Here is a 17,461-nt window from a genome sequence, read left to right on the forward strand (position 1 = left end):
AAAACAAGTTACCCTATCCAACGCGCAGTTTCTATCCCCCTGAGACCCGACCCAACCGGCTTATTTCTAAGCCATTTCCAGAGATTTCCGCAATGCTCTAATTAAGCTCGACTTCCGGCAGAAAAAGGATATTGAACCGTTTCGGGTTAACAGTCCTTGGAAACTTTATTCTAATTGGTCCTTTTTCGAAATGTAAGCCTAGCTCTGATTAGTTGAATGAATGGCCTTGAGATTTTATTTAGCCATCGTGTCCTTGGCGATCTGCGAGACATTTTCTTTGCTCGCTGAATGCTCTCTTATTTTTCCCATATGTTTAGTAGCCTATTTCAATTGAATTAGTTTTTCGTGGAATTCTGATGCAAGTTCGGTGAACTTGTTTTTGGAAACTTGTCAAGCAGGTTAGTTCTATTGAGTATTGAGTTTGTTAGCTAGTGCGCTAAAATGATGCTCTGTAAGTTTATATTTTTTGTTTTAATGATTCGTAGATTTAAAAAGTAATAGGCTACTTTTTGTATTTCTTATTATTGTTTTTTCACATAACATTTTAACTGTCTCAAATTAATTTTTTTTTTCTTAATGATTCATATATTTAAAAAAATAACTGGCAGGAGGGTATAAAAATCATAGCTGTAGGGTCTCTCAGTATAGTTTCAATTATAGGCTAAATACCTTAGCCCTAACCTATTGCTTCTGTATTTTAATAGCCTACTGTGCGTTTTAACTAGGCCTACTACTCATACAGCCTGCTCAAGGCCTTACCAAGAGGGGGGGGTTGACCCCCCCCCCCCGAATTTTTTTTTTTACTCGTAAAAACGTAACAAAAAAGGATATAAAAAAATTTTGTAGTTTTTCTGAGGTTTTTGTGTGACCCCCCCCCGAAAAAAATCTTTGAGTAAAACCCCTTCCGAAAAAAAAATCCTGGGTACGGCATTGAGCCTGCTTAGTGTATTTTGAAGTTAAGATTATAGCCTATAGGCCTAAGACAGAAAAAGAGATAGCCTAGATGAAAGAAAATACATTTCGATTCCCATTCACTGCTCTGTCTAAATTTAATAATCCCTACTGTTGTAATTGTAGCCACCTCCTTCCTATGGGACCACATATCCTAAGGCTATTATCGTGTTCTGCTTCTTTTTAATAGCTTAGTTTGGATTAAGAACCAACTTTTAATGAGAAATAAGTACGAACAATAATGACAAATCCACAAAATCAGTAAACTTCTAGGCCTATACGGCCGAAGGCTGTAACCTAGGCATGCTATTAGGTCTATGTTTTGCAAGGTTAGCTCAGGCTTTTTTACTATTTTATTTTTGGGTTAGAGACCTAATCTTCTGGGGGGGAAATTGCCTAAATGTCCCCTACATGTCTTTAACCCTAATCTTTGTAGTGTATTTTGTTGGGGGGAAATCAAGCACCAATTCATCTTTAGGCTCGGGCCCTAGAGGCTCTACCCTCTCCCTGTTGGAGACATTGATTTTAAAATCAGGTTGAAATCTGTGTGGTATTGAGCCAAAGCCCAAGTAGCGGCAATTTAACGGAAATTAAGGGGAATGCATTTTCTTAAAATCTATCTTGGTTGGTTTTTCAAATTCTGTTTAATGAAAATACCAAAAAGGCCAGTTCGAATGAAAATAACGAAAAAGCTAGATGGGATACTCCCCCCAATTTACGCTGGTGCCAACCCACTCCAAGAAATTACAACTTTTTTACCCATCATGCGTTGATAGGCCTAGTCTATTCTCAATTGCCTAATTATAGTAAAAAAAAGCTTTGCTTTCGATTTTTTTTTGTAAATCTTACAATCTTCACCAAAAACCCCGCCTGGAAACCCTCGCAAACTTTCAAAACCTCCTTGTGGACCCAGGGTTGCCACCTATAGTGATTTCACTTTCTAGTGATTTTTTATATTGCCTAAACAAAAAATTACTCAATCAGCACATAAATCACTAAATTATTGAAGAAAATCACTGAATCAACCCAAGACTCACTAAAATCCAGTGATTTTTTCACCGGGTGGCAACCCTGCATGGTTGCCCCCCCCCCCAACTTTATACGTACCTGATTACTGTTCATGGGCACCAGTCTCAATACCTTTACATTTTATCCTTTCTTAGGGCCATGAGAAGTGCTGTCAATTCGAGAGGGACCCCCTCCCCCCAAAAAAGCCCCCAGATTTATTGCCCTTCTCCCTCCCAAATTTTGAAAAATACCTTTTTGGTCATCTTCATTAAAAGATGTATTTTAGTATTTTAATCTTAAAAAAACAACAAAATGATCCCCTCTTATATTTTAAAAACTATACCCCCCCCCCCCTAAATTTCAGTGGATTGGTTCCACTAGTCATGAGGCTAGGCGTCTGTCACAGGTGTTTACGACTTTCTGTTTCCGAGTTAGTATCCTGTATATCTAACTGGTCCACAGTTGCCCCCCCCCCCCCATAGGGCAGAATGAGTGGTCCTAAAGTGTTTCTGTCAAAAATTGCAAAGATGACCTATTTGCAACTATTAAAATAAGCCAACAAGTTTATGCTGTCTATAAAATGTTCAAAACCCCATGTGAACTTTATTGAGTCAATTAATAATTATATGACAGCCCTAAAGGTAATTCAAACACTCAGTCTGGGTAGTTGCTAATTAATTGTTCGTAAAACTAGTGTCATTGATAATATTGTTTCTATTGATGATTTGTTGATCATTTGATCGGTGTCACTTAGCCGGCGTTCGCACGCATGTTTAGATTGGCTTATATGCAAAGAGACGTGTTTCTAGGAGGTAATGATTTTAATTCTTCTAATATTAGGTTAAGTGCCGAGCGAACGGCCCTAACTTTCTTAAATCGCATACACCAGGTGGCGCATCCCAAGCGTGGCGGAACTGTTCAAAGCCTTGTAGAACTCTGCCACGCTTGGCGGATATGTGCAACGCATGTTAGAACTGCGGCACATATGACACTTCCAGATGTATACCGGGTGGCAAATAGTGGCAACCCCTTGATATCGAGTCTTTCGATTACCTTCTTATTCACTAAGATTAAACGTCTCTTCCTGTTCAATGTCGATTGAAAAGGGGTCTCTAATCCGCATGCTATTTGAAGGGATAACCAGAAAGTGGTTTTAAAAGCTATTTTATTAGACAAGAAAGATGCTCTTGGGATAAAATTGATAGTCCATATCCATGTAAATATCCTCCATCATGGTTTGTAGGGTTTCAGAAAGTCTTTATTGTTCCAAAAGATTTAATTCTTTTTGAAAGTCATCACTTCCAATGTTGTTTTTTAACTTTTTTTAAATTAATTGTTTTGTATAAAGAAAATCTGATTTTTATTCGGAAGATTTGAAAATGTTTGGTTCAAAACCTTTCAAATTTAAATTATGTTAATAATCCAGTAAGCACGCGGGAAAGACCGCATCGAAATCTCAAAGATGCTGTATGAAAAATAGTTTTTCGCTGACTAGTGAGGTAATGCTCACTCCGTGACAAAGATTTAAAGTTTTTTTTTGGGGGGCTTAAGGGGAAAAAAAGGTACCTAGCTTAGGTTACGTATTTAATATATGCTATGCTTTACCCCCCCCCCTAATGTGCAAATATATACCCCAAATCTGTTTCTTAACTATTGTATTTTCATCCTATTTTGTTTTATTTTATTAGCATTAACGGAAATTCACTTATTGCGTGTTTAATGGATTCTTAACAAGTACCTCAATTAATAAGCTACGCACAAGTAAGCGACTTTTGATAACTTGGAACCTACCCTTAAATCGAAAAATAACACTTTTTTAACGTGTGGGCAAACTGATGTTTCGAAATTTTTCCTTTGAAAGTTCCCCCGGTTCCCTATATAAAACGAGGCGAATATGATCGCTCCTTTTTCGCTCACATAATAAGAAAAAGATCTGCCGTTCGATGGACATGATTTGACGCAATTTGTAGTTCCTATTCATGTAGTTTTGTAGAGAACTTACAGAGTTAAAAAATGGCACAAAGTTTCTTTTGTGGGCATTTTTTTTTGCAACCGAGCAACATTTTTCTACAACCCTGTGCGGGTCGCAATCCACTTTTTCGGAAGGGCTGCCCGGACCTGTTCTCAAGTATCGCCCGTTGATGCTATGCATCGTTTTTCAGATTCATCATACAGACAGGGACGTTGCTGCTCCAAGCTTTCTTTTCTAATTTCGAAAAGTTAAGCCTTAAATCTAAACTCTGCTTTGTCAATGAAAGTACGACTGTCAGTTGGACATAGCTCAACTCACCAAATTACGCATGGGTTACATTTGAGGCTGTGGTACATACGGATTACACCGCCAACGCTCAAGTTTACGCTGTGTAAAACTCGAGAACAAACCGGTTTTATCTGTCTGTTTTAAGAAACTATTAGCTTACACTCAGTGGAAAACAAGGGGTGGGTGACAGAATACATTGGAATTATATAATTTGGGCTATATATTTGCGGTTAGGCTACCCCACCCCCCTAGTGTGAAAATATATAGCCAAAATTTGTTTCTAAAGTATTATATTTTCATCATATTCTGGTATTTTTCATTCGGATTAACCTAACTTCACTTTTTGAGTGTTGTCGGTATAATACATAAGTACCGAGGCTGTAATCGTACCTATTTTTATTTGGTCCACAGGTATGGCTATAATTTGGCTCGGGTCCTAAAATTAAACATCTACTGCTCCTGCAACGAATAACTCATCACAGCCGCTTGATACCAAAATAGTTACCTAGACTTTTTCTCACCCAGTCTCACCCCATTCAGGAAACTTCACTCTTGGTTCGTATCCCATGATGTTTCGATACCGTTAAAAAAATTTCTTATAGCTTCCTACCGCATTCCTGCTTTTCGTTTGGCTCCAAATGGTAAGGCCGTATCGGGGGAGGGAGGGGGGGGGTTTGACCCCCCCCCCCCCCGAAATGTTTGCTTGACTCGTAAAAACGTAACAAAAATGTACATAAACAAATTTTATATGCTTTTTTAGTATTTTTGTGTAAAACCCCGCCCCCCAAATTTGAGTAAAACCCCCTCCGAAAAAAATCCTGAGTACGGCCTTGCCAGATGGATGGCCGAAGACATGATGTTCGGCAGCTTAATTACCATAAATTTATTGCGTTACATCCCTAGAAAGTGGGCTCAACCAACATTTTTCGTACTGCTTATTGTTTGATGTATGGTCGGTCAAAAGAGGCAGTTGCTCTTAAGACGATTTGTATGGTGAACATCTAGCGTATCTTCCGTAAGGATTATGTTCTCTCTGAAACACGGTATTTTGCAACTAGCTTACAGCTGCAACTTGTACCGAAAGGACAACATACTTATATCTTTGAATTCATTAGTTTCAGATCTGCCCGTTCAACGAGCCAGAATTGTGATATTGCTGAGATGTTTTTAGAGAACGATGAGAATTTTTTAGAGAAAGTTTCTTCGAAAATAGAACAATCCCCGTATTTCCGTAACATATTTTCCAATATTAAAAATGGAACCAAATTTCAAAAAGATAACATGGTAAATGGATAGAGCTGAATCTCAAGTATCAAGTGAAATTGTCCTCTTACACTGGTGTTACTGGGGAACACTAGATGGTGTTGCTTGCCTTATTTTTTTTTCTTCTCAGAGACACGCATGTGTTTCCTCTCATCTCAGTTCAGGGCTAAACATCCAGCAGTACTGGAAGACCTGCATCTAGAACGATAATTTATAATAATGTCACATGGCGGATCTCGCAAAAAAAAGAAAATGGTGCTTTTGGAGCATTTTCACTTCGATGGCTGCACTATTCTATACCAGACATTCAATTTCTTTTATTACTTGTTCCGAAGTACATCAATACACTTTTCCATTGTGTGGTAATCCACAAATTAAAACAGGAAATCATCAGATTCATCACCCATAAATGTTGGCCTTTTACACCTATGCCATCTCGTTTGTTCTCTTCTTAATGGACTAAATCTTATGCTTTTTAAGGCCGTCAAAATGCATCAATCTCAGCAACCTTTACAGCTATATAGTTTGTCGGCACGACAAACTGTATAGCTGATATAGCGACAAATTATAATAGAAACTATAATATAATATATAAAATTATAATATAAGCTATATAAATAGAAACTATATAGCGACAAACTATATCCCTTAGCCATATTTCAGTTTAGTAGCGTCATGAAGATGCACTGATTGTTAGATTAAAAATAAGTTTTCTCCAATGAGAGTTAGAACTTGAAACTACCATAAATTGTCCTCTGAATGACGAGGGCAGCAGTTTCTGAAAACCTCCTTTCTTATGCGGGGCTCCCATGGTGTCAATAAAGTTCATAAAGCTGTCCATAAAGTTAATAAACCGTTTTCCTCGCATAACTTTGTTGACGAAGATGGTTTTCTCAGCTCCAAGTCTGATTATTTCAGTCATTTTCTAGGAAAAATTGCTCTTAAGTCAAAAAGGTGAAATCCTTGTGGGAGTGGGACAAACTTGGTTCGCAATTTCATGAAAAGCTTTATTAACTTGTTGACGCCGTGGGAGCCCCGCAGTAGTGCTAAAGTTTAACTTACGCTTTATTAAGAGTATGCTCAAAATCATAGGTAGCGCAATAGCGCTGCCTAAGGAAAGAGCGAAGTGGGCAGTTTTTTTTTCACCTAGGCACGTGGTATTGGAATTGTCGCCGAAATTTTGAAGGGAGGTCATTTGATTGAAAATTAAAATTTTTGGTTACTCTTTTTAAGTCAAAAGTTATTGGAGGACAAGCAGCTCTCTTCTAAAGCTTCCTTGTTTTTCAAAGGCATTTGATTAAAATTTTGAGATATACGTTTTGTTCAGCATAGTTGAAAGGCCCAATAATATACCTTTAGAGATGTGATGACCCCCAAAGTCCCTGGGGCAAGGGTTGTAAGTTGTGCAATTTGCCCAGTGTTTATGTAGTATTTGTAATTTGAAAAGGGGGGCATGTTTGATCCTTGGTGTCCCAAAAGCCTAAGGGCATTAAGGTTAAGATTTCAGGGAATGTTGAGGGGAGTGTTGAACTTAAATGTAAACACGCTATGTGTATGCAAGGTTGTCAAGAGGGTGTCTCTCAGGAACTGACTTAGACTATTAAGTTGGAACATTCAGGGCCACAACTACTGCAACTGTGCTTACTCGTGACTGTGACTGCAATTCCTTGTGGCTTCGACTACTTTTACCTGTACTCAGCTACTCACGCTCCTCCTCCATCGCAATGCATTCAAAACCCCCCTTGTTAAACTTTCCCAGGAAGTTCCAATTTCCATTTAGTCCTTCCTAATTGCCTCCTCGCATCTTCTTCGGGAACGACGTGATTTTCATTTGGACCTGCTTTCTCGGGAAAAGCTTAGAACATTAAGTTGAAACTTTCAGGGCATGTAGAGTAGTGGGGTAATTCCATCAAAGTCCTTGGGGGAGGGGGAAAGCTGGGGCCAATTTTCCCAAATCAATTCAAAATGACAGTGAAAAGGAAAAATGAGCCATATAGTACCATTAGGGCAAATATTTACTAAAGAAAACTGACCTGTTTCTCTGGATGATTGAATTATGCAGGCTTATCTTAGTTTTGACAAGTTTTTTGCAGAAACTAAATTTCAGCTGGGGGGGATGAGGTCGGAAGGGGAAGGTTGCCCCTCCCCCTGCCCCATAGCGAATCACGCCCCTGATCAGGGGCGTCGTTTGGGAGGGACAAGGGGGGCAGTTACCCCCCCCCAGTAATAAGGAGAAAAAATATTATATAGCCCATGCTCCTTGAATATCCAAAGTAGAACCCTCTTGCCCCCCCCCCCCCCCCAATGAAAATTTTGTAGATTCCCCCCTGCCCTTGATGTAGAGGGGGATGTTGAACTAACTAAAAGACATTTATTATATAGGATAATTTGATTTCTTTGAGCTTTGACTTGTAATTTACTTTCATTGCAAGATAAAGTTTATCTTTCAATTCGATTTTTTTACGTTTTCAGTCTCTTGATGGAATGGTAAACTGTAAAATATTTTTATAAAAGTAACATTTGGTTTTGATGTGTTCAGAAACGACAAGGGTTTGGCCAAATTTCATACCTTCCCCCTAGGCCAGTCCACTCTTGCTAGACGGCCGTTTATTTTTTGTTGTTTTAGAAACTAATATGTCACTCCCTTTAATTGGTCTGAAAATCATGTTTCAGATAGTGTATCTTCGCTGAAGACCTAAGATACCAAACTACATTTTAGGTTTCATTTGGAGTAAGAGGACATCCCTCACCAATACATCATTTTATTATGAGGGATGTAATTAGCGATATTTACATTTTTAGATTTACATTTTTAGATTTTAGATTACCATTTACATTTTTAGGAGAAGCACTTTTGATAAATGTTCTTTGTCTGACTCCATATCTGTATCTGGGCTTCGTCTGGGAGTGCAATATGTTGGGGGCAAGTCGCCCGACACTTCCCACGTTTTCACCCGGATTTCTCTAAGGTCGTATAAAGAGCTGGGTCGACTCTGGCTGCGCTTACGGAGTCAGGTTACTGGACCAAATTGTAAATTACTGTTTTGCGACAAAAATTAATTTAAAACTTAAAAAGGAAGAATTCGAAATATAAAAAACACCAAGGAAATATGAAAAAAATTATCCCTTGGACCCATCTCAGATTTATTCATTCGTTATTTTTTTTTTTTTTTTTTAGATTTTTCTTTTGGTTGTTTAAACATTAGGAAGTTTTTATTGCAGTACCACATTTTCATCAGTGTGGCCACGTTGAACCATGATAGTAAATTAGCAAAGCTAATTAGTCAAATTTTAACATCAACAATAACAATCTGTTGATCCCCAAAGTTAACTACACGTTCAAAGGAATACTACAGCTTCTTAAGCTGTTCGGTGCCATATGTTTTTAGCTTATTTTTTGCTGATTTTTTGTTAAGTTTTTCTTTTTTTGAATTCGGTGGCTGCTGCTATCAAAAGCTGCATATGGAGTCTTTTTCATTAAAAACTGAATTCCTGATTTTTCTCAATTTAAAATGTAAATGGTTGTGTAAGTTTCCACTTAACCAATTCAGATAATTAGATTTCACTTTCACTGTCATTGGTAGTTCAAATCTTGCGCTGTGAAATAGCCAAAATTAAAAGGGCCGATTTGAAAGTACTTCAGCTAAAAATGTACACGGCAATTCTTATAATTTGCAATTTGGCTCATTCAGATATTTTTGAAGTTTTGACGATTTGACACTACGCCCAAAATAAAGCTGAAGTTGGCTCTATGCCCAATTTAAGAAGGCAATTTAGCTCATTCAGGTATTTTTGAAGTTCTGATAATTTGGCAATTCCCCCAAATAAATTCTGGCTAACGTGAATGTTCTGATAGGCTAGAGACCCACTGAAGGAATATAGGGCATGTTTATAGTGAGAAGCAGAAAGTAGTGAAAGACTTCCTCCAACAAATAGGTTAATTTTCTCAATAGTCACCTAGAAATTCACATCAAAATGTTTGGTACTTGCGTTTTTGGCGACCAAACCAAAGAAGTGAAATTAGGTTAATCCTAATGAAATGTACCAAATATGATGAAAATATAATACTTTAGTAACGAAATTATGGAAAATCCAACAGAGAATTATGTAAAACAGGCCGCCCAGATTATATATGAATTTATTAATTATATTAGATACCTAATTACCTCTATATATTTATGCGAAGAAATCGGGCTTATTTTCCTATGTTCATATTAGCCGTCTTTTCATCGCTCTAACAAAAGTTTTAGCTAACAATTGTACAGCGTTGTTGGAAAATTTGAAGCGTAAAATTCAAAAAAATGATAATGAATCAAAGATTAATGACTAGTTTCTACGCTATGAACTTTAGTAGAGAATCCATGACTGCTAATATCTCTTAAAGTTCAAAATCTTTTGTTGGGTTCCTGTATATTCCTTCAGAATAGACTTGCCTATTGGACTTTGCTCATAAGTGTATACTTTTAGTTTTCAGGGAGGTGGAGGCACTCATATGAGTCACATTTCTCGTCACTATCATCATTGTTTTCACTGCCATTGATATTATGGGGGGGGGGTCGTTATAGACATCTCCATCGCCACCATCGATGATATCATCAATATCTAGTTATCATTTTTTTGTCAAAATCGATAATAATCATTATCTTTAAATTTTATCGTCTTAAATATTGTTCACACGTCATTGGTATCATTAGTTATCTTTTAATCTTCTTGGGAAGTGCAATAGTCCTCATTAGCAGGGCTACCAAGGGCTAAGAGTCCGAGCTTGACCCCTGGGTGAAAATATTTAAAATTACCTTTGCTATTTCTTTTTCAAAAGTAAAACTAATGCAAACGAAGGCGACTGCATTTATCCAATCGACATTAAAAAAAAGAAAGAAAAACTATATAAAAACATATAGCCCTGTGAAAAAATTATGAAAATCTTAAGTTTTTAAGCCCACCCAAAGATCGCACTTCCTGTAAAGGCTGCTTACGCTGTGTTTTGTGGGGAGGGGGGGGGTTATTTTATGTGAGCTGTAGTATTTCTGGATTGAGTTTTGTCGGGCTGAATTTTTCATGATTGGAATTAAACATGTAACGTCCTAGCTGTTCCAGCTAAAACACGACTATTGAAGCATTGGTTGTGATCTATCACAGATTACATCAGAGTAATCTTTGTGACTCTGAAACCCACTCGCAGAGGTGGCTTGTTCGAGTCAATCCTCACTGATTTGATTGTTGGAGCCTTCTGACATAACGAACTAGTAGCTCTTGGACCCTAAATGACCTTTAGATTTGATTATATAGAAATCAGCTCTTCTGGTAATTGCTCCCGATAAATGTTATTGGTAGAGGAATGGTGAGAATAAAAACTTGTTTATCGGATTACTTAAATTCGTATTCATGAGTTACTGGGGGGATAGTTAAAAAAACTTAAGTAAACTACACAAAAATATAATAAATATTGTGAGAAATAGCTACTCCTCACTGACACGGGCCCGAAGATCCCCTGGATATGTGTCTTGAGTTTAGTATTTTTGGCAACAATGAGTTTGGTTTAACTACCAGAGAAGGTAACATATCTATGCAACTATAGTGGAGGAAATAGTAGGGCCTAAGAGGACCATTGTTGGGTATTCATTGAAGATTCTTGAGATGGATTCTCCAAGTATAGGCCTATGGGGTTAAGCTATGGGTATTTGGGGTATATATAATGATCGTCCTTGTGCTTAGTATTACATACTATGGCGGTTCACTACAGGTTAATGTTCAGTTTTTTTTCTAATTTTTGAGAATTGTAAATGAGTCGATTTGGTGTTAGAAAAGAAGGCATTGGCGAGGATGCATTCGGGATTTTTGGGGCAAATAAAATTAAATGAGGATTTTGTTTTATCAGTTATGTAAATACTAACTGAAGACGAATGTGTTTTTGATGCAGATTTGTATTTTATCTTATCAGTAGCACTTATAAATTCATTCGAAAGAATCAATAATTTTTCAAAGCAACGAAATTACTTTCAGAAAATTTAATTTTTTAGAATCTAAAAAATAATAAACAGGAAACATAATTTAAAATCAAGAAATTTAAATTTATAAACCGTAGTGGAAGCAGTTCTTTTTATGAATGTTACCCAAGACATTAAAGAATAAAAATTGTGACTCTTAGATTTTTTTTCTTCTCGAAATTATAAAGGTTTCAGGGCAGTACCGCATTTTGTCAGTGTTGCCACACGCTCTACTGAGAAAATAAATAGGAAAAAACTAAATACTTGATATTGATAACCCTTCTCGTCTATACAAAAGATCCGCAAAGACAACTATACCTTCGAAAAAAGCCACACCTTCTTAAGCTGTTTGGTGCTACATATTTTTCGCTTATTTTTTTGCTGGTTCTTTGATTCACGCTTCTGGTTAAAATCAGAAACATTCATTAACGTTTCTTAGAAATGGAATTCTCGACATTTCAATTGTCAGAGTTATGATGTATAAGTTTCCACACAACCAATTAAAAAAATCCGATTGCATTTTACTGTCTTTGGCCCTTTAAAGCAAAAATTTAGAGATGTTAACTGACTCTTAAAACTCAATTATTTTCCAGAAATTGTGGAAAAATTAGTGGCTACCCTGGAAGACAACACAAATTTTCCCAAAGAAAAAAGTTGGCAGTCCCCCGCTCTTGTGCTGCACACGTTTAAAAGAAATGAGTTTGCTGAAAAGATATGCTTGCTTTCTGAATATGAGCATTTTCTAATTTATGCATATTTTTGCCTTTCCAGGGGGGGGGGGGTCTCTACTCATATAAGCACCACTGCTTGTAAAGGAATGGAATTCATGGGACGAGCCTGATGCTTTCAAAACTAGAATATTGTACATTATCTTTTTTCATAAAGTTCTCTTAGGCAGTGGCGTTATTTCGTCAAAATTCTGGGGAAGGGGGTGGAGGGGCAAAGTTCGAGCCTATTTTACCAACTCAAGTGAAAATTACAATTAAAACTGAAAAATTTTCCATATATTACCATAAAGGCAAAGATATACTAAAGAAAACTGACCTGTTTCTCTGGATACTGGAATTATGCAGGCTTATCTTAGTTTTGACAAGTTTTTTCGCAGAAACTAAATTTCAGCTGGGGGGGGGGGAACTGACGTCTATGGGGGGTAATTGAGCCTGGTGGGGCAGCCGCCCCCCTTCCCGTCCCTGGCCCATAGAAAATTACGCTCCTGCTCTTAGGAAGCTACTCGCGGGAGCTCTTTTTGATGGTATTTCCCCTCTGCAAGTTTCTTGCAAATAAGAGGAAAACCCTCTCTTTCTCCCGCTGAAAGCTGTATGAAAGAAGCAAATATAACTGTTTTGATATTATTTGAGAAACATTTCCCATCTGCTCATTTAAGATCCTTTAAAATCTAGATTTGGCAATTTTTCAAATTTACCATCTGTTTTTGTGGGAACGCTCTCCTAGGAAATAGATAATCTCGGCAAAGCGTATAGAAAATAAAATTAAAACGCTGACACAGCTAGGTACCACAAGGTGCAAATCGTAAAAACGGTAGCGTCTTAAAATATTAACATCTTTATGCAGGGACAGAAATTTACATCTGGCAAGAAGATGAGTTTTCCCCTTCAGATGTCGTTTTGTCCCATCTTGATTTAGTTTTGTCCCTCCCCCAGTGGCAGTTCTGGCCTCTGGCACCCAAGATAAAATCTCCCGGGGCCTCCCAAAAATTTTCAGGCCAAATTTTAACAGACTCATTTATTAACGAAATTTACATTTATTAACAAAATTTTCTTATTAACTAAACTTGAATAGAGAATATCACAAAAAGTAAAATTAATTACATTCGGTCTACTTACTTTTATTTCCGAGGAATGGAGATGAAGATATGGAAAAAATGAAAATTTCTGATTAAATTTCAAAGACTACCAAATGATTATAAACGTTAGATGATTTATTTGAAATTTTGCGCCCCTAAAATTTCTGCACTTAGGGCAATTGTCCCTTTCCCCTCCCCCTCTCTGACCCTCTATTTTTGTTTACCCTCCAACTTTTTCAAACAGACAATTTTTATGATTATATTTGTGATCATTTTTAGTTTATATACCAGGTTTTCCGCCAGGTTTATATACCAGGTTTTCCAAATAATGTAAATTTTTATCACTCACTTGGCTTAATTCTACCCACTATTGAAGTTTCGCCCCATTTTAATTTGTTTATTTGAAAATTAATTTGATTTCTTTAGTATATTTTTGGATTAACGTCGATATCCCTGAGTCAAATTTTCCAACGTGATATTATTTTGATATCTATGTTAGATATAAAATATTTTATACATTTATGGGTTTGAGTTGTAAAATGAACCATAAAACAGGCAAATTATATGAAAAATATTGAACATTATTAAAAATAATTGTAAAACGTTGAGACTTTAGGGGGGGGGCCAGGCCTTAGGACCTATTAGCATCATGTGGACATCCTAGTACTTTGTACAGAAGTGAAAATTGTATGAAAATAATATACGAAAATTATGGAAAGAATCATCTAAAACTCTTGGTTTTTAGCTGCAGGGAAGGGACAGCTTTCTGGCGATTTATTCTTCTCTTTCTTGGGGGGGGGGGGTAATACAGCTCGTGTATTTCTTGCTTTTTCGACAAGTTATTTATTTTTATCTTTTTAACTGTCTTTTGTGTGGGATGCTACGAGGCGTACAATGTAATAATAATAATAAATCAATATATAAACTAGTTGACATCCTTAAGCTGAAGGTTCTTCAGTGTAGGTATTTACAACGGAGTCTTTGAGGGCATCGTTCCCGTCCATGAATTTTTGATCATTTTTGGTTCTTCTTTTTTATTGCTGCCGAATTCGACTTTTTTGTCAAGTTCAGTCTTGACACATTTTTAAGATGCAAAAGCCAAAATTCGTTTATTTAGAAAAGCCAAAAATCAGTGAGTTACTTCTGGCGAATGGGCCAAATGATGATGTGACTAGCATGTTCGTAGTCTTGGGGGATGTGCCTTTATTCTAGTGATTTTTGGACGATTTGCGTAATGATTTTTGATGGTGAAGTTGCAACACTGCCGATGATCTACATTTCCAACCCATTGTGAGTCCTCAGAATTTTTACAGGGCCTGTATTAGAAATCGTGCTCTATCATTTTATAGCGGTGGGGATGAGGCAAAAGGGAGATATGTCAAAGGTATTCACCCCAAAATTGTTTACTTCTTCTGGAGACCGGACCGGAGGCACAAATTTGTATACTCCTACTACAAACAATGTACTGCACCTTTTCTTTATAAGTAACCGAAGGCTTCAGGTCAAGGTTGCCACCCGTAGTGATTTATTTAATGAAATCCGCTTGCTTTAATCGGTTAAGGGGAAACTTAAACGATTAACTCTAACCGACAACCGTATATGTGTAGAAAATTGAAAAATCTGACATTCAATTTTCCATGTAGCTTGGGCGCCAGACCTCTATAATGTGACAACTAGGTGATCAAAAAGACACAGTCAGTTTGACAATAGTTTCCGACTATATCGACCACGCTGAATCTTAATATGGGTGGTGGCACAGCTGGAGGTGACGGCTTGACCTTCTAAAATCCAAAAAACACCCTTTTTTGGCCTATAAAATTTGTACATACTGTTTTTTTTATTTTTAAGGTTGTACCACTCCAATTTAATTGCATGACATCTCATATTATTCCTAATATGGTCGTCTCTTAGAAAATGTTTGTTTTTTTTCGATACCTTGTATAGTCCCGGAGCTATAGGCTAATATTTAATAATTTTCCCTGAAAATCTCAAAATTCAAATCTTTATTTCAAGGTAAAGCACGTATCTCGTAACTTAATATATTTTTAGGATTTTTCATCTTTTACCAGAATTTATCTTGGATATTGAGCTTCACATTGCCGAACATTTCCAAGCTCCAGCTGTTTGTTGAAGCTGCACAGAATTTTTTTTTTAAGTATAAGCCAAAAATGTATGCGAAAATGTATCTTTGCCAAATAGTCATATGACACAATATTCTACGCTAGAATTTAGCGTGGATTCCAAATATCAACGTTAATTTTCAACCCAATATTAAGTTCGTTTGTTATAGGCTAATTGCTTAGTTGTAGGCCTATTTTTTTTTAACTTTAGTTGCTATATACTATTTAATTTGCTATAAGCTCTGATTTTCTTGAAGTACTGTACATCTATATAAAAATACTTGTATTTTTATTAGAATACTTGTATAAAAATACTATTGGGTTGAAATTAATTGAGTAAAAATACAAGTAAAGCCTGTCAAAATACAGTTCCCGCGCATCCCAACGGTTTTCCCCCAACGTACGAAAAAAATCCCGCTAATCCTCGTCTGAATCGTCGCTGTCGGCACCACATCGCCCACCACATGCGCAAAGAATGTCGCATGGCTTTATCCCCAAACAAGGGCACTTTTTACTGCACACAGTTTTACAGTAACAAAAGGTCGAAGCCTTGTTGACAGTTAGAGGCCAGGGGGTCAGCGCTGAAGTCACTGGACTGACTCCTAAAATGTCGTGATGGGTCCAGCCAAACTCAAGTGGGTTGAAGACATAGGGCTTAGGAATCACAGCCTGAAGAATAATGCTCCACTGAAGTATAGCTCTCTTGACGTTATATACGAAAGAACCATCTGTTGGGGGCAAGCTGTTCAAGTTCTTTTTTCTGGGAAATAAATTAATTCGGAGGTCATTGAGAGAACCAAATTCGGACTGTTTTTTGCTATATACCGATACGACCAATTTTGTACAGATACGTAAGAGTTCGGGCTCGTACATAATGATGTTTCGGATATCACTCCTCACTTTCAGTGTAAGATCAGCAATTTCTTGAATGAGCTGTGATTTAACAGCAGATGTAGCAAATGTTTTTTTGCCCTTCGAGAAGAAAAACTGACCGTATCACATCCACTAATGCAATGTAGCAGCCCTATTGACTCTACAACAGCCCACGATGTTCTATTAACAATTGTATGGATCGGAAAGACTTTGTCACGGAACTGAATGCAGAGCTCGGGGTCATAACCTGGGTCACACCTGCAGAGGAATATTTCGCGATAGTTCTGTAATAGAATGACCACAATGTCTGTATCATTCGCTTCAACAATTACTTGGGAACATACATTTCTGTAGCATTCGGCAACGTGGAGAGCCACACGCGTGTCGGCTTCTTCATGTGTGCTGCACAAGGTAGCTTCGTAGTCCGGGTTCGGATCTAATGTCGTTTTGGATGGGACCAGTTTTAGGACCTTCATTCTGTCACTGAATCCGCCAGAGAGGTAAATGGTAAATCTTAGTTCAGAAAGACAGACATGGCTCCACAATTCAAAAATACATTCGATAAATCTTGCCTTACTCTCTGACTGCATAAGCAAGATATCCCAGTTTTCTAGCACCATGCTCTTCGTAACGATAAAACTCTTCGTCACTGTATTTCCTCTCCGCTCATGACATCCACTACTGTCTTTTAGAACAATAGGATGCCCGGACATGTTTGCAAGGCCGAACACTCCGTCATACCGATCAGCTACAATCAGCAGCTCGGTTGTAAATTTTGGGAGTAGATATAATAGCCTTGCAAGGATTCGTTTCGAAAATGCCTCAACGGTTTCGGTTTTGTCTGGCACTTGCGACCAGATTAACGGCATGAAATCTACCACCACACCAGTTCCCGTGACCGTGTTAATCGGTACTTCACTAGGCCAACTTTCTAAACTTGCAGAGGTACGAATGAACTCGAGAAAACTTGACTTCGTACCCGATCGAAGTTTAATACGTTCACCAGCTCCTGCTTCAAATATTGCTGGGGCGTAGGGCAAAAGTTCATGCGGCATGATCTTACTTAGCATCTCAAGCGTAGATTCTTGACTAGTGCCAACAGTAACCAAAATCCTTTTAACAGCTTCCAATTCAGCATGAACACTGCTACCGGTCTTGGTTGTCGAGAGTTTGGCCTGTTTTGTTTCGCAATCAA

At 37.5% G+C, this 17,461-nt stretch overlaps 1 protein-coding gene across 3 annotated transcripts in view; it reads left to right on the forward strand.

Moving 5' to 3' along the window:
• Positions 1 to 263: 263 nt before the first annotated feature.
• Positions 264 to 17,461, forward strand: part of LOC148947907 (uncharacterized) — a 106,117-nt gene continuing 88,919 nt past the window's right edge. Inside the window, exon 1 of one of the 3 annotated variants that reach the window (XM_089095548.1) lies at positions 264 to 398. Coding sequence is in view for 2 of the 3 variants with exons in the window: in XM_089095547.1 (XP_088951673.1) it covers positions 442 to 451 (10 nt within the window). In the remaining variant the exon portion in view is untranslated. Of the gene's footprint in view, positions 452 to 17,461 lie in introns of all 3 variants that reach the window. The other 2 variants (XM_089095547.1, XM_089095549.1) reach the window with 2 other exon arrangements.

Source organism: Artemia sp. Qi Xiang Cuo, chromosome 10, assembly GCF_049724085.1.
Source record: "Artemia sp. Qi Xiang Cuo chromosome 10, ASM4972408v1, whole genome shotgun sequence".
In the NCBI taxonomy this organism is placed as follows: Eukaryota; Metazoa; Arthropoda; class Branchiopoda; order Anostraca; family Artemiidae; genus Artemia; species Artemia sp. Qi Xiang Cuo.